The 22927-nt window shown below is 32.1% G+C and overlaps 2 protein-coding genes across 4 annotated transcripts in view; both read left to right on the top strand.

Annotated features, from left to right (window-relative positions):
- LOC111000600 (GRB2-associated-binding protein 1) overlaps nucleotides 1-3231 on the top strand; it is an 8652-nt gene extending 5421 nt beyond the window's left edge. For all 3 annotated transcript variants that reach the window (XM_045633965.1, XM_045633964.1, XM_045633966.1), the window contains 4 exons: nucleotides 211-406; nucleotides 970-1170; nucleotides 1309-1412; nucleotides 2535-3231. In XM_045633965.1, coding sequence (XP_045489921.1) covers nucleotides 211-406; nucleotides 970-1170; nucleotides 1309-1412; nucleotides 2535-2663 — 630 coding nt within the window. In that variant the 3' untranslated portion in view covers nucleotides 2664-3231. The remainder of the gene's footprint in view (nucleotides 1-210; nucleotides 407-969; nucleotides 1171-1308; nucleotides 1413-2534) is intronic.
- On the top strand, nucleotides 2848-22927 carry LOC123689107 (GRB2-associated-binding protein 1-like). Its single transcript, XM_045634192.1, has 12 exons — nucleotides 2848-2925; nucleotides 3289-3417; nucleotides 4695-4899; nucleotides 7513-7560; nucleotides 7969-8078; nucleotides 8588-8783; nucleotides 9347-9547; nucleotides 9686-9789; nucleotides 10912-11010; nucleotides 15823-15933; nucleotides 16531-16623; nucleotides 17686-22927. The coding sequence occupies exons 1-12, from the start codon at nucleotides 2848-2850 to the stop codon at nucleotides 17830-17832; spliced, it is 1521 nt and encodes a 506-aa protein (XP_045490148.1). The 3' UTR covers nucleotides 17833-22927.

Raw genomic sequence — 22927 nt, 5'->3', positions numbered from 1 at the left:
AAGTTATATTAAAAAATATTATCTGAACATTAAATAATCCAAGATTTGTTCAGCATTAGTATTGTATCATTTGAAATAAAGGAAGATTTAATTTTCCATCATTATTCAAAAACATTCTAACGCAGCCGCCTTAGTAGTTATGCTTGATAGAAGTCCGCTAAGTAGAAGGCTTGCATCTGTTTTTATTCTGTATTTATTATTTGCTTTTAGGATTCCCAAAGTTCCTTCACCTTCGATCCTAATAATATAGTCATTGGAGCTAAGTCAACCTTCGAGGGGCCTGATAAAGGTCCACAGTATTTAAGCCATCCACACATTCGTATAAGTAATGTTGACTTATCTGAAAATGAATCTAATATAAGCGACGAGGAATGTAAGTCGCTCAATGCTAGTCATTCTAATATAGGTATGTATTAGCGTAGGTAGCCAATTTTTTTATAGGCGTTTTTTATTATTATTCCAAGCGAGCTAGAATATACTTTGATACAAAAATCTCACTTAATTACACTCAATTCTCCCACACCTAAAAGTAATTCAAAGGGAAATCTTATAAATTTTTACCTTGGTAAGTATTCTTAAAGTGGTTTGAATGTAAATTATTTTTCCTTTGATACATTCAACAGGTAAAACGAAATACGAAATTATGGTTTCATTAAACTGTAATTGGTATTGCGAAAAAGTAGATGCTTTTTTTATTATTGGGGTGTCGCGTAGGATTTATAGAATATTGACGGATTAGTATATCATTAGAATCAATGAAATTTATTAACTGGACATTGAAATGCGTGTAGTGTGGTAGTTAATTGAAAACTCGATTCATATATCTACTTAAAACACTAACCACCCTAACGAAACGAAATTTTCACGTATTTATAGGGCTTATGACTTAAGCACAATATAGCTATTTGAGAGTTTAGCTCTCACCGTCACAAACGAACATATCAGATATTAAGAAATTATTATTTACAGCGAGATACGGTAATATACCGGATACCTGGCTACTTGCTAGATCGTACGTTAGACCGGGGCCCGATGATGAGAATAAACCTAACTTGAGAGCATCTGGGAGTGGCGTCAGTAACAGACTCCGAGTGAGGTTTTCGAGTTTCAACAAAGAAGAAAAACCGAAGCCCCATAGCAGCCCTAGAAGAATACGCGACTCTGAAGAAGGTAACCATTACAATTTATATATACGGTACAAACTCGGAACATAATATGTGTGTAATTTTTTTATTGAACAAAATTTTAATTAAAGTTCTTTTTTTCTTTTTTAAATATTTATCCTAAATAGTACTACAACAATTTCAGGCCCGCCGGTGCCACCGCGGCCGCCGAAGAGCGTCGGTTTCAATACAGAGCATAAGGAGTCGTTCCAGGGACCAAAGATACAGGAGCCAGAAGGCGATACATCTGTAAGGGTTTAAAACCATAAAAAAAGAGTGTGTGTAGATATATACACGCGTTTGAAGTTATACTTCTTTGGCGTATGATATTATTCATTCAATTTAATGATAAATATTAAAAGTTAATATTTAAATTTGATGTTCGATTTTACTTTTTATCACAAATTTTTCAATTAATGTTTCATTAAATTTATTTCTATTTTTTTAAATAATTAATAATAAATATTTAAATGAATTATATTAAATAATAATTTTGTCATTTATATTACTAAATAATACATACGGATAAGTAATCTCAATTGTATTAGGAAGGTTGATGAGCACATTTTTTTCACAAATATTTTCTAATATTAATTAGTATTGATTTAAATATTCAATTCCAATCACTTCTGATTATAATTCAGACGCACATATAAAATACGCACTTGTATAATGAAAACAAAATGAAAATGTGTTTTAAATGTAGAAACTCAAAGCATGTGGATAAATATTATAAATATAAATTCACAGTGAACAGAGGCGGCTTGCATGCCAACATGCGCCACTAACAGAGGTTCCATTTCTTGTTGGTAGCATTTTTTTCCTCAACTGAATGAGCGATTTAGTGGACAACTTCAATCTGTTAATTTTGTGTCACGGTGCGCGCGCATCGTAAAATTTCACTCTCATCAATTTTTCATAACGCGTCTAAAGAAGTATAACTTCAATAACCTCTAAATGGGCGAAATTTACTGATCATGTTCACGTATTCATCATGTTCACACAAAAAAACTGCGCTGTAAAAATAAACGCTAGACTAAGGCTAAGACGCTAGAACGATATGTTAACCGATAGATGTCGCCTTACTATATTTTTATTATACATCTTTTTTATCTTTAAATTTTCTAATTATGCGATTATTAAATTTAGAGCAACCTCAATTTAAGTATTAGTCACGGCATGTATCTTGGCCAGACTTGGGGTGGGTAAATGTTTGCGAACATTCTTAATAGGTAATAAAACTTATCAAACAAAGTTTACCCAGCTAACTGGCCAACAGATATGCCTGGATCTGGATACTTAAGTATTCATTTACATTATTATTTTGGTGCATGTACAGAAAAAAAAGAGCCGTTTTCATTACCATTTCAGCCCCCATTCCCCTGGCTTCGTTCGTCCCGAAGAATGTCACACGAGCAGCAGGCCGTTAATCGGCCAAGGGTCGAGGATAATGCGTGTTGCCTCACCCATGTAAGACACAATGTAAATACCGTTCACTAACATTTCTAACACGTTTCGCTTTGCGCTATTAATAATACTAACAAAATATTTATATTGAAGACCGACCTCAAACAAACCGAACATTATATAAAATCTATATATTTCTGTAAAAATGTGTTTTAAACAATAATAAATAAGTGAACAAGTAGTTGTTTGAAGTCGGTTAAAACAGCATGATGCCAAAATGATGCGCAAGCATTTTCTTAGCTTGGAAATACAGATTGTAAAATTCCGAAATGAAACTTGCCGGAAAGTATTACCCGTATGTAAAATCTAGTACGTTTTCGACATACGGGAGTCACGCTTGGCCCTAAGTCTCGTTTTTGAATATTACCCTTACGTTTGTGTAATTAATGCTTTCGCTTTTAAAGTTTCAACACGCTATCAAAATGGGGTATAGGAATTCTATCGAAATTGCATTACAAGCTGAGGAATAAGGTTTTTATCGTGTATAAAATCAATATTGAAACTTAAGGTTATCGATAAAATATTTGTCATGTCCATATAAATTTCAAGTGAGAACGGATATGATAAAAAAAATTCAACAAATTGTGTTAGCGTAAAGCGCCACCTAGATTCTATCTCTTAAAATATATGTGCTAAATTCGAATGGTGTGGTATTCAGAAATGGCGGAGAAGATGGTTTGCATTACGACAATCTGGTGAACTACCAGGGCAGTACTTCCTAGACTATTACTCTGATAGAAACAGACGGCGTTTAAAGGGTTCTATAAATCTCGATCTTTGTGAGCAAGTGAGTTTTTGATTTTAAATATTTCTTTGCTGCAATAGGTTGTAATAGTAATAACCTCATATTGGTGGAAAACGATAATTACAAGTGTCATGTCACCAGTTTTAAGTGACTAGATTGTGTAGTGAATATTGTAATTAGATACGTAAATGTAAACTAGTTATGTTTCACTGTCCCTACATATATCACCAATAGTTGTAACTATTATCTGTTGGTTCAGAAGATCTTATGATCCTGAAACACTTTCTGTTTTCTTAAAGATCTCTGAAGTGTTTCTGTTCTCCAGGATAAATTACACTTAGTATACTTACATACCATTTTTTTATTTTGTTGGTGTTTAAATTTACAAACCATTATATTATATAATAATATATTACAATTGGAAAAGATGAAGGAAATCATTAGCTTAGCTATTTTGTTGATAATAACTTAATTCTTTACTAATAACTAGTTATTATTGAAAACAATTTTATTCACCTAATTCATTTTTCTATAATATCGCAAGTATATCGATTATTATATATTAAGATAGCAACCATCGCTTTCAAATAAGAACTGGATAAAAATTACTGAGCATTGTTACAATAAGAGAAACAAAAGTAGATGTCTAAATTATATCCAGATTAAATTATGTTGCTTTTTTAAAATTTTATATTTTTATCAATCATTTATGCTTTTATTAGTCAAGCATAAAGCAAATAGATTAAGTTCTTTCAAGAAAGTAGAGAACACTGATACCTGATACTATGATAAATAATTTCATTGAATAGTAAAAAGAATTGCTTGTTTGGCATTTATCAAATAACCCTGCATCAGACATTGTCAGTACTAGTTACATTCCCAGTAAAGTTAATGTAAACTATATAGGATATGTAGGTTTTACTTTTGTATTCAATAGGTCTTTCTATGTTTTAAACTTAAACTTGCTAGTTGTGTTCATCTGTTTTATTTGAATTTTATATTTTTATTTTAAATTTATTAATAACTTTTGAAATATACTACAGATTAGCCAAATGTACGGTAAGTTTAACTGTCAAAGTACAATAATAATGTTTTTCGACTACAAATTTATATATTTATTATTTTAATATAATTATATTTTTGCACAATTTTAATGTAATATATTTGTAAAATATGTATATATAATGTGGAGGTCTTAGGACTAGTCGTATTGTCTACTCGCATCATGTCTTGTAAATAATATTCAAAAATTCATGGCATTACTGTTTGCTTAAGCAACTAAATTGTGTTTAATCTAATATTTAGTGACGTATTGGTAGGTTGATGCTGGTTTGCATATGACTCGTAACAGTACTGGAATACTAGATCCTCGAATACGTGGTTCAGTTTTCTCCATTCAAACTCAGTCCAGAACATATCACTTAGAAGCAGATTGTGAAGAAGATATGGAAAAGTGGGTTGATGCAATATGTCGTGTTTGTGGCTTAAGGGCTACAAGTTCACCTCCAGAACCAGTTGTTACAAGTAAGTTTTATTTTTTATTTAGTATGTTGTTTTCCTTACTAAATTGTATGGCATACATAGTTATTGAAAACCTTCAGAAATAAGTAAGACCTAGAGGTCTTGTTTAAAAACAGGATTTTTTGTATGTTCTTTATATTTTTTTTTTTACTTTTTTTTTTTAAATTTATATTCATGTAGGTAACATAATGTACACTTATGAATTTCAAAAAAGAAAGATACATTAAATGCTTCTAATTCTACATTTACTGCCAGTTTTCAAATCAAGGCTTGTATTATTATAATTATAATTCTAAAATTAACTTGTAAAACTTTTTTTGATGTTATGGTAATCATAGGTTACTTGTTAAAGTTGCATTGGAGTGATTTACTAACATCATCATTTATAAATAATAATAATAAACCCACTCTAATTTGATACTGTTCTAAATTACATATTAAATGCGTGTTACTTTTGTCATTATACTCATAGTCTATTATTGTTACTTCCGTTACTTTGAGAACTGCAGGATGATTTTTTGGATTTAGGTAAAGGCCTCTTCCTGAACTTTCTATTTGGATCGTTTTATAGATCCATAGATTTCTGCCCAAAAGCCTTGACTATGTTGTCACATTTCTTTTTCCTGGAGTTACCCCTAGCGGGGGCTTTGGCGGCGGCATCGTTTATCCGTACACCCTGCAAAATGCTGGCCTGCCCATTTCCATTTCAGCTGTAAGGCGTGGGTTAGTGCGTCGGTGATCTTAGTTCCGCAATGTGGTACTTAGTATGTTGTGAATCTCTATCAAATTTAGGATGCTTCGCTCCATTGCTCTTTCGACACTAGTGACTTTTGACTTCACTCTTTCCGTAAATGTCTACGGTTTGGCTCCCGTAGACCAGGCATGGAAGAATACTAGTGTCCATAACAGTCATTTTTAAATCTAGGCTGTAGTTTCCTTTTAAACTTCTTTTAGTGACCAGTGCCTATTCCAAACTTTTCATACCCTTATTGCCACTTCTTTCTCATTATTATTTTTATTGAAGGACATTTGTTTTCCTATATAGGTATATTATGTAACAAATTCTATTTTATTTCCTATAATATTGATATTTTCTCGCTTAGTTAATATTAGTATAATTTAAATACCTTTTTGTGACCAATCTATATTCCTAAATATCGTTTCGAGAACCACGTCGGAAAGTTTAGGCGATAGAAGGTCGACCTGTCTACGACGCATTTCGAAATATTGATATATTTTTACAGGCGTATTCCTGCTTAATTTAGGGCGTTCCAGATAGCCTATTGGTATCGAAATCTTTATTGTAATATATAAACGCCAAATAAGAGTGCTATATGGTATTTCTTCTGTCGTTAGTACCCAGTTCAACAGCTATATTAGATATTAGAATAGAACCGGCGCACGAATTTAGTTATTTCTTTGCTTAAGCCATCAGCTTCAGCCAGCAGGCTCCTCTCATCAATTGGTTCAACTAGTTTTTTACTGTCACATTGATAAAGGTTTTTATTGGCGGTACTAGGTCTTGAAAATACAGAAAGTAGTTACTCCACTCTTACATTTTATACATATACCATTCACACATATCCACGTGGCATAATGAATAAATAATATGGTACCTGCGAATAAAGCACGTTTGAGAACAGCATGTTTTATGTTTACTAGGTCTCTCTTTTTTGAGACATTTGGCATTTTTGCAAATTCAAACTTAATGAAGGAATATTTTCTATCCGTTTTCTTTACATCTATGTATTCATTACACCACGCCCTGTTTATATAAAGAGACTCCAATAGAATAATCAATGCCGAAATGAAACCAAATTAATTAAATTATATTAATAATCGAAATTCTATTTACAATTTATAATAAGTTTCCTGGTAAAAGCATTAGATATTATGGATGGAGTAAAACGATTATAGAATTCAAATTGTTTAGATATACAGATTATATGTACATATCATCCACATCATGTGATATTATATATCACAAGTACATAAAGTATATAAGTTCCTTATATATAGTCTCGTTATAATTTTATTGAGGCATGAAATTCTCGCAAAATATTAGATAAATATATGTAGTACCTCAGATGAAATCTGAAACATTGTTATTTTGTTTTTCGCATTTCTAAAATCTCATAACATGTCATGTCATGTCATGTCATTATTCAATATATATAAAAGCTTTTTCATCAAGGCGCCACGTCAAAGGAACCTGACCTCCTATCTTGTGGAAAGGGGATATGCTTTTAACTTACATTGAAAGCATTTCAACCTACGCAATTCTATTTCAAAAATAATTTTCTGGAAATTTATCTCCCGTAAATGGAATGATCGAGACCCACCTTGCCACCCACATACCCTCATCCCTTTATGTCTAGAGCCCAGCCGCCCGGCATGCGCATCTAGCCGGTGCCTAGATGAAGCATTCGCTCTCCAACAGTCACCTAAGCAAGACGTGTCGAGTGTTAATCGAGTTTAATTAAAAAAGATTGTTATATTAATTTACTTACTTTCTGCCTTTGTGTGTTTTAAAAATTTGAAATAAATTTATTTCGATTTTTTATTATTTTCAAATATATTTCCAATTTTTTAATTTCGTTTAACCTTTTGTTGAAGTTATAACTGCAAGTGAAGAATTGCGCGAAATCGTCGTTCCCGGAAGTGGTAAGTTTAAATGTTAAAGTTTCCTCTACCTTTCTTTGTTCTTTGTGTTTTGATGTTTATAACTTAAATTTATGTTTTGATGTATTTCCTTATATATGATCTGTCGTGATTTTCTGTAATATTTGTCCTTGTACGAAGCATTTGGTGTGGTAATGTAGGTACCGCTGCAGTGGTGTGAGGAACCGCTATCGCAACGGGATGGGGCTCTTTCGGGTAGTATGAGAACGCCCCCTAGTGGGTAGGTTATCGGTGGCGTACCTTGCCTTCCACCCCGCCCCTCGCTCCTCGCTCCATGCGATTTAATATTCGGTACTAAGCGAATGCGAAGTTCACATGCAAATTTTATTTGGTTGCGTACGGGGCTCAGGCGACATCCTAAGATTAAGAGGAATACGATTTGTTTTATAGGTACATACCAAAACAGCACAATGACGGTTATGAATGATCAGTATGAATTTTCGGAGGGTACAGGACCTTATATACCGATATCTGAATGCATTACAGGAGTCCGTGCCGCGGTACTATTTTTATTTTACGGTTTTTTTTCTTGAGCTTACATCCGCAAATTGGACAGAGAACACAAAGTATGCAACTCAGGTCATTTTAAATATTAAATTATCTAACTAATTAAGTACTCTGACCAATTTGTAGATGATTATCATGCTGCTAAGTAGTCAAAGTTGCTATTTGTGATGTATGTATTGCGATGTTTGCATATTAACGTTATTCTATAAGGCGGCTTGCGAGTTCTTTAAACAAAAATATTTTTTTGCTTAGGCAAAAATTATAATACCAATTGCGTAATAAGCGGTGGTATAAGTTATATTAAAAAATATTATCTGAACATTAAATAATCCAAGATTTGTTCAGCATTAGTATTGTATCATTTGAAATAAAGGAAGATTTAATTTTCCATCATTATTCAAAAACATTCTAACGCAGCCGCCTTAGTAGTTATGCTTGATAGAAGTCCGCTAAGTAGAAGGCTTGCATCTGTTTTTATTCTGTATTTATTATTTGCTTTTAGGATTCCCAAAGTTCCTTCACCTTCGATCCTAATAATATAGTCATTGGAGCTAAGTCAACCTTCGAGGGGCCTGATAAAGGTCCACAGTATTTAAGCCATCCACACATTCGTATAAGTAATGTTGACTTATCTGAAAATGAATCTAATATAAGCGACGAGGAATGTAAGTCGCTCAATGCTAGTCATTCTAATATAGGTATGTATTAGCGTAGGTAGCCAATTTTTTTATAGGCGTTTTTTATTATTATTCCAAGCGAGCTAGAATATACTTTGATACAAAAATCTCACTTAATTACACTCAATTCTCCCACACCTAAAAGTAATTCAAAGGGAAATCTTATAAATTTTTACCTTGGTAAGTATTCTTAAAGTGGTTTGAATGTAAATTATTTTTCCTTTGATACATTCAACAGGTAAAACGAAATACGAAATTATGGTTTCATTAAACTGTAATTGGTATTGCGAAAAAGTAGATGCTTTTTTTATTATTGGGGTGTCGCGTAGGATTTATAGAATATTGACGGATTAGTATATCATTAGAATCAATGAAATTTATTAACTGGACATTGAAATGCGTGTAGTGTGGTAGTTAATTGAAAACTCGATTCATATATCTACTTAAAACACTAACCACCCTAACGAAACGAAATTTTCACGTATTTATAGGGCTTATGACTTAAGCACAATATAGCTATTTGAGAGTTTAGCTCTCACCGTCACAAACGAACATATCAGATATTAAGAAATTATTATTTACAGCGAGATACGGTAATATACCGGATACCTGGCTACTTGCTAGATCGTACGTTAGACCGGGGCCCGATGATGAGAATAAACCTAACTTGAGAGCATCTGGGAGTGGCGTCAGTAACAGACTCCGAGTGAGGTTTTCGAGTTTCAACAAAGAAGAAAAACCGAAGCCCCATAGCAGCCCTAGAAGAATACGCGACTCTGAAGAAGGTAACCATTACAATTTATATATACGGTACAAACTCGGAACATAATATGTGTGTAATTTTTTTATTGAACAAAATTTTAATTAAAGTTCTTTTTTTCTTTTTTAAATATTTATCCTAAATAGTACTACAACAATTTCAGGCCCGCCGGTGCCACCGCGGCCGCCGAAGAGCGTCGGTTTCAATACAGAGCATAAGGAGTCGTTCCAGGGACCAAAGATACAGGAGCCAGAAGGCGATACATCTGTAAGGGTTTAAAACCATAAAAAAAGAGTGTGTGTAGATATATACACGCGTTTGAAGTTATACTTCTTTGGCGTATGATATTATTCATTCAATTTAATGATAAATATTAAAAGTTAATATTTAAATTTGATGTTCGATTTTACTTTTTATCACAAATTTTTCAATTAATGTTTCATTAAATTTATTTCTATTTTTTTAAATAATTAATAATAAATATTTAAATGAATTATATTAAATAATAATTTTGTCATTTATATTACTAAATAATACATACGGATAAGTAATCTCAATTGTATTAGGAAGGTTGATGAGCACATTTTTTTCACAAATATTTTCTAATATTAATTAGTATTGATTTAAATATTCAATTCCAATCACTTCTGATTATAATTCAGACGCACATATAAAATACGCACTTGTATAATGAAAACAAAATGAAAATGTGTTTTAAATGTAGAAACTCAAAGCATGTGGATAAATATTATAAATATAAATTCACAGTGAACAGAGGCGGCTTGCATGCCAACATGCGCCACTAACAGAGGTTCCATTTCTTGTTGGTAGCATTTTTTTCCTCAACTGAATGAGCGATTTAGTGGACAACTTCAATCTGTTAATTTTGTGTCACGGTGCGCGCGCATCGTAAAATTTCACTCTCATCAATTTTTCATAACGCGTCTAAAGAAGTATAACTTCAATAACCTCTAAATGGGCGAAATTTACTGATCATGTTCACGTATTCATCATGTTCACACAAAAAAACTGCGCTGTAAAAATAAACGCTAGACTAAGGCTAAGACGCTAGAACGATATGTTAACCGATAGATGTCGCCTTACTATATTTTTATTATACATCTTTTTTATCTTTAAATTTTCTAATTATGCGATTATTAAATTTAGAGCAACCTCAATTTAAGTATTAGTCACGGCATGTATCTTGGCCAGACTTGGGGTGGGTAAATGTTTGCGAACATTCTTAATAGGTAATAAAACTTATCAAACAAAGTTTACCCAGCTAACTGGCCAACAGATATGCCTGGATCTGGATACTTAAGTATTCATTTACATTATTATTTTGGTGCATGTACAGAAAAAAAAGAGCCGTTTTCATTACCATTTCAGCCCCCATTCCCCTGGCTTCGTTCGTCCCGAAGAATGTCACACGAGCAGCAGGCCGTTAATCGGCCAAGGGTCGAGGATAATGCGTGTTGCCTCACCCATGTAAGACACAATGTAAATACCGTTCACTAACATTTCTAACACGTTTCGCTTTGCGCTATTAATAATACTAACAAAATATTTATATTGAAGACCGACCTCAAACAAACCGAACATTATATAAAATCTATATATTTCTGTAAAAATGTGTTTTAAACAATAATAAATAAGTGAACAAGTAGTTGTTTGAAGTCGGTTAAAACAGCATGATGCCAAAATGATGCGCAAGCATTTTCTTAGCTTGGAAATACAGATTGTAAAATTCCGAAATGAAACTTGCCGGAAAGTATTACCCGTATGTAAAATCTAGTACGTTTTCGACATACGGGAGTCACGCTTGGCCCTAAGTCTCGTTTTTGAATATTACCCTTACGTTTGTGTAATTAATGCTTTCGCTTTTAAAGTTTCAACACGCTATCAAAATGGGGTATAGGAATTCTATCGAAATTGCATTACAAGCTGAGGAATAAGGTTTTTATCGTGTATAAAATCAATATTGAAACTTAAGGTTATCGATAAAATATTTGTCATGTCCATATAAATTTCAAGTGAGAACGGATATGATAAAAAAAATTCAACAAATTGTGTTAGCGTAAAGCGCCACCTAGATTCTATCTCTTAAAAGATGACCTAGGTGGCGCTTTTCGGTTTGTATTAGCGCCATCTCTGTGGAGTTTTCTAAATTACCTGAATTGTTAAATAAAATTATCATGATGTTGTTCATGTATAACTAATACCGGGCCTACCTTGAGTTTAATACTCAGTTTATTTACTACTTAACTTTAATTTTGTCATCTGGATTTTAATATTGCACACAATTTTACGGCTTTTGAAAACGGTATCCATATTGAAGAAGTCGAAATCATCCATAACAAAATATATTATGTCTTATTTAAGTCTTTTAAAATAGCTATTGAAGTTGAGTGATAAGTTCGTTGGACTAAACCGCTAGTAATCGCGACTTTACACCTACAGTCTCAAGTGGAAAAAAAATGAATTTTATGATTAATAACAGTCTAAAGGGGAAGGTTTGATGGCTCCAGTTGCTGTGGTCGAAACATTTCTATACTCAGCCGGAAACACTAAATAGCGTGATTGAGGGATTCGTCAATGTACTGATTGTCGCAGATAAGTGCAAAACAATAATTTGCTAAGCGTTTCGCAAGCAAAAAATTTAGATTAAGTTTAAAAGTTTTGGGAAATGTAGGACAAAATGAACTGTTGTCATATATTGATAAATTAAAATCACTTAATGTAAAGAATATTATCTTGTTTACATTTCCTTACATCAAAGATGCACCTAGGGAAAATAAAATTAGACATAAGTTGAACATGCTATTGCACAATAGTTTAACCACTAATAATATACAATTAAATTGTGACTTAGGTACACTACCTAATTTAATTGACTTAAATTGTATATTTAAATATAACTATTTATTGACAAAGGATAGGTTCCACCTACCTAATTATTATTTACAACAGATAGCTAATATGCTATCTTACTTTTTATTTACAACTAAAGCTAAACATTTAGCTTTTCAGACAACTGCTTCTATTGAGCAGTTTAGTTTCTTAAAAGGATGTAGTGATACTTGTAGTAACACTTCATGTATTAATAATAATTTAAATTAGATAGTGTGACAATAGAGGCAACCTCTAGCAATAATTTTTTACAACTCGGCTCAACACAAACATGTAATACTACTAACAACAATTGTTTAAACTTGATGCATCAAAACATGCAAGGTATGTTGGGCAAAGAGTTAGAATTAGAGTTATTTTTAAAATCAGGTAAAATTGATGTCCTATGCATTACCGAACATTGGCTTAAAAAATGCCAAATCATCTTTAACTTTGATCAGCACCAAGTTGCAAGTTCGTTTTGCAGATTGTCGGCGATTCATGGGGGCTCTTTGATTATTGTTAATAAAAATTTGAAGTATAAAGAGCGTAATGACATCGTGCGTCTATCTGTTGAACACTCTTTGGAGGTAGCCTGTGTAGAACTTGAGAATTGCATTATTTTAAGTGTTTACAGACCACCAAGTGCATCCTACGATTTTTTTGAAGAAAAGTTGGAGGAAATATTGTGTAAAGTTAGTTTTAAGAACAATAAGTATATTATTGTATGTGGTGACTTCAATATAAATTTATTAGAAAATACCTCCATTAGTAAAAAATTCAATATTTTATTAAAATCTTACAATCTTGTAAACTTGTTTCTCGAACCCACTAGAATTACAAGTTCCACTGCTACATGTATAGATAATGTATTTACAGATGCAGAGGCAATGCAAACCTCAATAACAACAAATCTTAGCTCAGATCACTGTGGACAGTTAGTGGCGCTAAAATGTAAAGTGGTGAAACAAGTAAAAAAGAGCAGTGTGTTTGTTCCAGTAAATAAAAAGCGAATGGTGAGATTTAGACATAATATAGGTAAACACCTACCTCTATTACCGGTAGGTACTACCGTTGATACACAATACAACAATCTAAGTGATTGTATAAATAAGGAGTTCAAAACCATCTTTACCCCAAAGAAAGTCTCTGATTCGCAGTGTAAATCGTTCAGTGATTGGGCGACAGCGGGAATTTACAAAAGTAGACAACGGTTGTTTGACCTTTACGCTGAAAAGTCATACAATCACAATGAAGAATTTACTCTCTATGTTAGAAATTATTCTAAATTATTTAAAAAAGTTTGTTACGCGGCCAAGTCCTTATATATAAAAAACAAGATTGAAAATAGTACAAATAAAACTAAAATGACTTGGAAGATAATTGATAGTGAAACTGGAAGAGTCAAAGATCGCAATCGTGACATCGAACTATGTGTCGGTAACACTATAATCAAATCTAACGAAGAGATAGCGACTGTTTTTGATAAGTACTTTTCTGACATTCCAATTTCGACTACCAAGTCTCTTAAATCGTCTCCCGCTCTCGCTGAATCGCTGCTCAAAGATAATGTAAACGAGTGCAAGGTCAGTTTTACATTCCGACCCATTGGTGCCGACGATATAGTTAGAATATTTAGAACTATTGATATTAAGAACACTACCGATCTTTGGGGTATTTCTGTAAAAATAATTAGTAGCATAATTGATATAATTGCCCCCCATCTAGCTATAATTTTCAACAATTGTATCGAAAGTGGGGAGTTTCCCGATCTTATGAAACATAGTAAAGTAATTCCTTTATTTAAAGCAGGTAATATGTCCGACCCCAGTAACTTTAGACCTATTTCCGTACTACCTACCTGTAGTAAAATCTTTGAAAAAACTATATTAAATCAACTTGTAAGTCATTTTAACGCAAACAAATTATTACACAATAATCAGTTCGGTTTTACCAAGGGTCGCTCGACAGCCGATGCCGGCGTTGAGTTATATAGATATATAGTTAAGGCTTGGGAGGAGTCGCATGACGCCTTAGGTGTTTTCTGCGACTTATCCAAAGCATTTGATTGTGTCCAACACGAGACCTTAATCGGGAAACTCCGCCACTATGGCATCAAGAATACCGCACTGAATCTTCTGACTTCGTACTTACATGGTAGAACTCAGAAGGTCGAAGTGAATGGTAAGAGGTCCTCTGGGTCGGCAGTGGATATGGGGGTACCACAGGGCTCAATTCTTGGCCCTTTCCTCTTTCTTGTTTATATAAACGATCTACCTTTCATGGTAGAGAAAAAACATCAGATAGTTTTGTTTGCAGATGATACGTCCTTGATTTTTAAAATCAAAAGACAAATAACCAATTTTGACGATGTGAACAACGCTCTCTCTTCGATTGTCCATTGGTTTAGTATGAATAACCTTCTGCTTAATGCTAAAAAAACGAAATGCATTAAATTTTGTGCAAGAAATGCGAGGGTTATGGGTACTAGACCAATTATAAATAATGAGGAATTGAATCTGGATGATACAACTGTATTTCTTGGGATCACCTTGGATTCAAAACTTCAGTGGTCCCCTCATATCAACGGATTGGCGAAGAGACTTAGTTCTGCAGCTTACGCGGTTAAAAAAATTCGCTCACTGACTGATGTCGATACAGCTAAACTTGTTTATTTTAGTTACTTTCACAGCTTAATGACTTATGGCTTATTGTTATGGGGTCACGCTGCTGATGTCGAATCTGTTTTCATTCTGCAGAAGAGGGCTATTCGTGCAATCTATAATTTAAAATGTAGGGAATCTCTCAGAGATAAATTCAAGGAAATTAATATACTTACCTTTCCCTCGCAATATATTTATGAAAATATTATGTTTGTATACAAAAATAGTGATAAATATACTAGATTAGAACATACGCACAATGTCAATACTCGGAACAAACGCAGGCTGCAATTTCCCCGTACTAGACTATGTAAAGTTAGTAATTCTTTTTTGGGGAAAGGGATACTCTTCTTTAATAAAATCCCAGAGGCTCTTTTATCTCTGCCTTTTAATAAATTTAAGAAATGTATTAAAGAAAAGCTGTGTAAAAAGGCTTACTATAAAGTTATTGATTATCTAGTTGATAAAAGGGCCTGGGACTAGTGCTGGGCAGGCTGCCTCTAATTAATTTGATATATTTGTTTTAAATATTGTTTGATGATTTGCTTTTTTAAAAGAGTACCGAGAGTTTTTTACGCCGGCTTTTTCTCTCGGCCTACACCCTCTGTCTTTGCCGATGAGTAGGGATGCCTACAAGTTTGAATTGATTGACGTGGAATAAGTGATACCTAGAAGATCTTATGTTCCAAAATAAACGTATTTTATTTTTTAACCGTTGAACGTATTTTAAATGTTATTAATATTTCAGTCTTTACAGCAATACTGCAATTTGTCGTCTCTGCCGCCGATCGTGGACAGGGCATTGAAGCCACGAATGAATAGTTCGGGCATCTGTCACGTGAATCATGTCGCAGCTCAGGTAAGAAACAATTGATATACTACTAAAGCCCTTACTCAAAGTCGTTCGCATTTTAATTTTGCTAATTGGAGTGGTATGGAAATGTAAACATAATTTGACGTCAGAGTACTTTTGTTGAAATTGAGCTTTTAAAATCAAGCCTCACTGTGTAACTCTATAGCGATTATGTATTCTATGATGAAGGCAGAATTCATTGTTTAGAAAATATCAAATCAAAAAATGAGAATTCATTGAAGGGTTTACAATATCTGAAAATAGATGGCGCTGATGGACCAAGTTTATCTAACTTCTAAGCAATTTTTTAGAATTACTTAAATTTTAATAATTATTTGTAAAAAGCGCCACCTATGTTATGCGTCACCAAACTATACATTCTGCGTCGCCTTGGCAATAATTTATTAACTTCATTATTGAGAGTCACAGAATTAAAAGTTTCATAATTTGTTAGAAAATCTAAGTCAAAGAGAAAAATTGATAGACAGCGTTTACTGTATCTGACAAAATTAGATTTGAACTTAATAATAATTCCTCTGTCGTATAGTAAAACTATCGAAAATACTGTTTTAAAAAAAAAAATATTTAACTGTTTATTTTCAGACACTATTGACGATGCCGCCGGAACCTGCTAATAGGCGTGCCAAAGCTTCGGACACGTTGCAGTACCTTGACTTGGATCTTTCTAATTCCCAGGTATTAGATATTTGCAATAAATTCAATTTACACTCTTGTTTCCGTTACTAAAGTACTTTTCTGTCATATCATCAGTAGATTTCAATTAAATACAATTTAATAGAAACGGACAAATAATCTCTAACAGCTAGTTAAATAAAAAATAAATATAAATTATAAAATATTTGTCGTAAATCTTATATATAAAATTCTGGTGTCAATGTTAGTTACCATAATCCTCCGAAACGGCTTGACCGATTTTTATCAAATTTTATATGCATGTTCAGTAGGTCTGAGAATCGGTTGCTATCTATTTTTCATACACATAAGTGTTAAGGGTAACCCTTAACATCCCTAACATTTTATTTTTTGGACGAAATTTTAATTTTTTTTAATGTAAAAAATACATACTATCCTAAATTTCACCCCTATAACACTAACCCTTATTTTTAATAGTCATTTTAGTAATTTAATAATTATTCATCCTGCTTGATAACTTATTAATTATAAATTGGTAAGTTATCACCGCCAGTTGAGCCTAACATTTAATTGAAGCTTATTACATAAGTATCAAGACAGTTTATTCCTGCTGTAATTAGTATTACCAGTGTTAGATTTTTTAAATTTTCGCGCGCTTTTTCTGGATAAAAACTCATTTGCCACACTATACTGGTGTCACAGTAACCAGCACGGAGTAGGGATGTGACCGAAGCCGGTCTCCTGTTTCTCTCACACAATAAGCCTTCTCTCACTCCCTCCACATTTTTCGGCCATTATTATTGTTCATGCATCAAGGGTAGTAGAAACGTTTTCAATTATCATTTTACTATCTCAGTGTAACTCTCATATTAAACTGTAACTGTATTCTTAATTAAATTTATTATTCATTTGCTGAACTATATATATTTTATCAATAATTATTAATGTTGATTGGAGTTCACACGCTTCATGCATCTTTCACTCATTTACCACATCCTTATATACTTTTAATAAGTTTGTTACTTTCTTTTTTGTTTATTTGGACTGATTATTTTTTATTAATGACTTTATGAAATTTACATTTTCTGAAGCATGTGTTTTCAGGAGCAAGGAGAACACTCACGCGCCAGTAATTCAAGATCGTTTTCTGCGGAATCCCGTACCGATTATAAAACGGTCGATTTCGTTAAAACTGAAGCCTTTAACATTACACGACGCGACGCAGAGGCATCTCGCAGTGTGCAACAATGACTAAACCCGATATACGGTAAAGTATACAAGAAATGTATAAATAAAAATGATTTATTTATTCATTAAATTGTACACTCTATCGTATACGAGGGCGTACGTCACGACGACTTACTGTGAGTGAAATGGACTTTTGATAACCACCTATTGAATGGCAATGTCGCATCGTACAGTTATATTCGAAACCAAAATAGTTTTCGCTAAAGGTACATTTTTTTTTAAACAGTAAACAACATTTGTAGAAAATGGACTTTGAACATTTCAGCAAATCTGTAACACTTTTTCACCTAAACAGAATAACACATTCAAAATACCTAATTACTGGCCTATAATTATATTTTAATAAATTTCCATTTTTCGACTATAACGAATTTATGATAACAATAAACCGATTTTCAAATTTCATGAAGCTTTAAGTGTTTGAAGTGTTCATTTTTATTCATCTAATATTTCCATTTCAATTCCAATTACATTTTGATAAAAAAAATTCGATCGATCAATGTTTTTTTTCACGGTATCACATGAAAAATCGAGAATTTTAATAATTTATAATTATAATCATTCTATACAAATCTGTTCCATACCTACAATTATTTGAGCTAATGAAAGGTGGGATATTTTAAGTTTTAAATGCTCTTATTAATTTTCGTAATTCACGTACATATGAATTAAATATAATGAGGTATTTTTTTATATATTGACCAATTTTATATTTCATAAAAAAATTAGTGAGATTTACAAAAGTCTACATGCTGTGTTCCGTCATAATCATGTCATCATTTAAATGACTGTAGATTTTTTAATGGAAACATTTTTTATTTAGCTATTTATATATGTACTCCATTAGCTAAATTAATAAAACAGTGAGAATATAGTGAGACTATGGGCCTTTGAAATATGGTTCCGGGTATACAGGGATACGTTTCTGTCACTGAAATAGGAGCCAAACCTACGTTATTAGGAATAAATTTCTAATAATATGTATTCTTATTTCAACTGTCATGACCTAAATTAATAAGTATATTTATTTTATTTCATAGCATAAAAATATAGCAAAGCTAATTTTGATATATACACTACATGAATGAAAGCTTTTTAACGATGACAATCCCATGTCAAATCCTGATAGCAACAAAGCTTTATTTTCTCTAATGATTTCATATATTGTTAAAAAGAAAATATTTTATAATCAGAATACTATTTTGTACGGTATGTAAGGAGTGAGTGACGTTTGTTCGTGCCTTGAAATAGTGAGATTTAAAGAAGTAGATTTTATTGGTTTGGCTCCTGTTTTATTTAGCAACGTTTTGCATGACTATTGTTATTTATCAAATAAATTCATGCATTTGGTAAAATCAATACCTCCGCGAAATAAAAGCAGAGAATTTGTAGAAGCATTGCAGTTTCTATTTTCGGTGCTTTATCATTTTAATGTTGGCTGATGTTTAAAACTGCAGCTCATTAAAAAACATAACTATACTTTTTAATTTGTGGCACAAATTGCATTTCCTGTGAGTGGTTTAGATTTTATTTCAATTATACAGCACATACTTTTTTAATTATGATTACTACATCTTTCATATGATTTAAGTTTAGTCTTCCAATTATGTTTATCAATACAAATGTAAATAAAAATAGTGAGAGGGTATTAAACTTCTATATAGTATGTATATAGATTGTAGATTTTTATAAAAAATTTAAAAAAAAAACAAAAACATAAAAATATTGTTAGAAATGATACGCACAATTAGAATAAGATATATTATGTGTTGTGTCGATATATATTTTATTTCATTTTTAGTCTTATCTTTTATTCTTTGCGTAATTTAATTATGGTATTTCTTTAGGTACAAAATATTGTTTTAGCTTTACGTTGCCAAATATATTTAATTATCGCATTTTGGCATTATTGCATTAGAATTTTTAATTTTAATTTTTGTAGACATTTAGTATGTAAACCTTGTATACGGAAGGCTTACCAGTACTTTAATTTTTGTTATTAAATAAATTTGATTTCGATATTTTTTTTTGGTTTTATTTTTTTATTTCCTTAGTTTTTTTATAACTGATAGTAGATAAAGGTTGTTTCTGTTGTGATTTTTATTGTAGTTGTGCCAAATTCGTTATCGATCGTTTTTTATGAGACAATTTTAAATTATGTTAATATTAGATCTTCGGAGCGCTGAAGACCGGTTTTTAATAGGTAATACTTAGGTTTAAATAATTTATTTTAATAAATAAGAAGTTATACTCGCCATTCAAAATATTCTTAATCTTAAAAATCGAATATATAAGCGATTTAAATGTAATTTTGTAAATAATCCTGTATATAGATAATATAGTTCTTGTCGAAATAAGCAAGAATGACGTTCAAATACGTGAATATCCATACCGTACGTTAACAAACAACCCGTTAGTAAAGAGCAAAATGTATTTGCATAGTTGGCTCGCAGTGCTTCTCCATATGGCACCAATGAAAAGAATTGTAAACATCTAGTTTCGTAGAAATGTAACCATCTTGTATGAGATAAAAAGCAATGTAACATCTTTAGAATTTGCAGTGAATACAAGTTATTACGTGGGTTTAATAAACCGAGTCATAAGTCTCAAACGCACAACTAGCAAGTAAGTTAAATGCCATTTTTTTTTGTTTACGCGTAATATCGGTTAGAGTCAGGGAAGGTGTAATGCTACTTATTTATTCATTGTTTAACTATAAAGACAGCTCGCAGCAGTCTTTGTTTTAATTGTGTTTCGCTTTTTACAAATATTTCGCTATTGCAAAAAATATTGTTTGTTTTAAAAAAGTTTTACGTATGGGTTATCATTTATTTTATTAAATCTCTTGCTTGACATTCCTTTAGCGCGGCCTGTATTCCAAATCGAACCTTAGTGACCCGAGTGAGAGCCAACTCATGTCTTGTCTTAAGATTGCAATCCGTTTTTTACCATTTTTTACCATAGCGATGCTCAAGATTAGATTGTCACTTAACACGTATTTTGAATACGGGCCTTTCAATGAATCTATATTATTATGTAGCTCTATGGTGAGCTTAATGATAGGATTAAATATGTGAATATAAATGATAGGCATGTATGCAATGGGGGTGTTTTTGATTATTATTAAATAAATAAATTATAGTTGAGGGCCTATAATGTTCCTTAAAGTATAAATGCTCAATTTTTAAACGCGTTATGTATGTTTTAAATATGTACTTAAAAATATCACAAATCATGTTTCATTTTCGATCCAATTACAGCTGAGCTCTGTGAATATTTGTTTTTTAAAGAATTACTGTCTAAGTTTATTGCAATGAAATGTATATTAATATAAACATACTCTTAGTTTGTTAATGAAATTATTTAATAATATTATATATTATTAGAGTCTTATTTGTAAACACTGAATCAAAGTATCACAACAGACATTTTACCGTAACAATATCGTAAATTCAATTTGTCAGAGACAATAGAGTAAGGGCGATAAATATTAAAGTAGCTAGGCCCGTATATTGTTACAATATTGTGTTACAGAAGAAGCAGGTAAAGAAGACATTTTTTGTATCGGTATAAGTACTTAAAGCTAATTTAACACAGCCACCCACTAAACGAGATTGAAATTTAAAAAATGTCTTCTTTGTTATATATAAAATAGAATTTTGCACTATGATACTAATGTTTGACTGTTAATATTAAATGCTCAGAAAAAGCTCGATTAAATCTGTGATAATCACAGACCGTACGCGTTAATTTAACCAACTAACAGTATATAAAGTTACCGAAGGATTGGTAAAGTATTAACAATAGTATAAGAGCATCGTTTGCTCACACCTCATTAATTATTTCTTACACACAGAGCTCCAATGTAAGAAGTAATTAATGGGCCTTGACCGTGTCGAGGCGGTCTAAGAATACAAACCTCGACCCCATGTCGGGACACAAGGGAGTCGTAAGAGGCGACTAAACCCGACGGTGGAAGGGCAATTTCCGCCCGCCTGGTTAGCAACCACCCTCCAAATGAAGCCAGCCTATTTGGCCCAAACGGGAGCACCAGTTTTCCCCTTTCGCCTATCCCTTTTTCTTCTCTACTCTTCTTTTCCTTTCCCTATCCTTCTCCTTTACCTTCCTTCCTTTGTACTTTGATATGTTTAATCAGTATTTTGATGTTTACTAAATGTGTAGATTTAATGTGTAGTTCTATATAATCAATTATAACTTAATGTTAATTGTAAGCAATGTCCGATTTCTGCGCGATAATGAGTTAGATGGGTGCGACGGTTTGGTGGAGAGAGATGGAAAACCTATTTGATCTCAGATGTTGGACATTGAAATTCATTAGTCAGCATTATTTATGAAGTGTAATCCAGTGTCATACATGTTAAACGTCGTGCATTGCGCTCGTGTTGCCCGTCTATTTAAGGCAATATTAGCCAATGTGTCTGTCGTATTAGAGCAGTATTATTCTTAGTAGTTTTAATCATATTTTAGGACGTTATCTCGTTAAACAATTTTTCAAGTTTCTCTCATGGAACCCCAGATAAGATGCATTTATTAGATCATAAGGACTGTGAACAACAGCGATGTATAAGATATTGAAAGCCACTATATTCAACCCAGATAAGATGCATTTATTAGATTATAAGGACTGTGAAAAACAGTGATATATAAGATATTGAAAGCCATTATATTCAAGTATTAAATTAGTAATTATTTATAATCTCTTGGTGTTATGTGTCTGTAACCTTAGTCGCTGAATTTGACATTTTGGTTGTGTGGATACAGATGGAATTTAGGGATCGAAAATAGATGTAAGTGGAAAATCTGTGGAGCAAAGGAATTCAGCCTTAGCCTATAATTAAAATGCTCATATTATCTAGATGTCTATTATAAGTGTCTATTTATTGGTGTTTATGAAATATGACGCCCGCACTTTGTCACTTCCAAGATTTTACCATACTTTTTAAAAATATTTTCTTCTTGTTTAGTTATTACAATATGTTGAGATGTATTCATTCTTTCGAGTCTACTGAAATCACTACTGTATTTTCATATGCGGGTTTAATACGTGTTTTATGTGTAATAAAAAATAATAAAATGT

Source organism: Pieris rapae, chromosome Z (genome assembly GCF_905147795.1).
Source record: "Pieris rapae chromosome Z, ilPieRapa1.1, whole genome shotgun sequence".
Lineage (NCBI taxonomy): Eukaryota > Metazoa > Arthropoda > Insecta > Lepidoptera > Pieridae > Pieris > Pieris rapae.
Note: the sequence above shows the minus strand (reverse complement) of the source record. Positions and strands in the feature narration are given on the sequence as shown.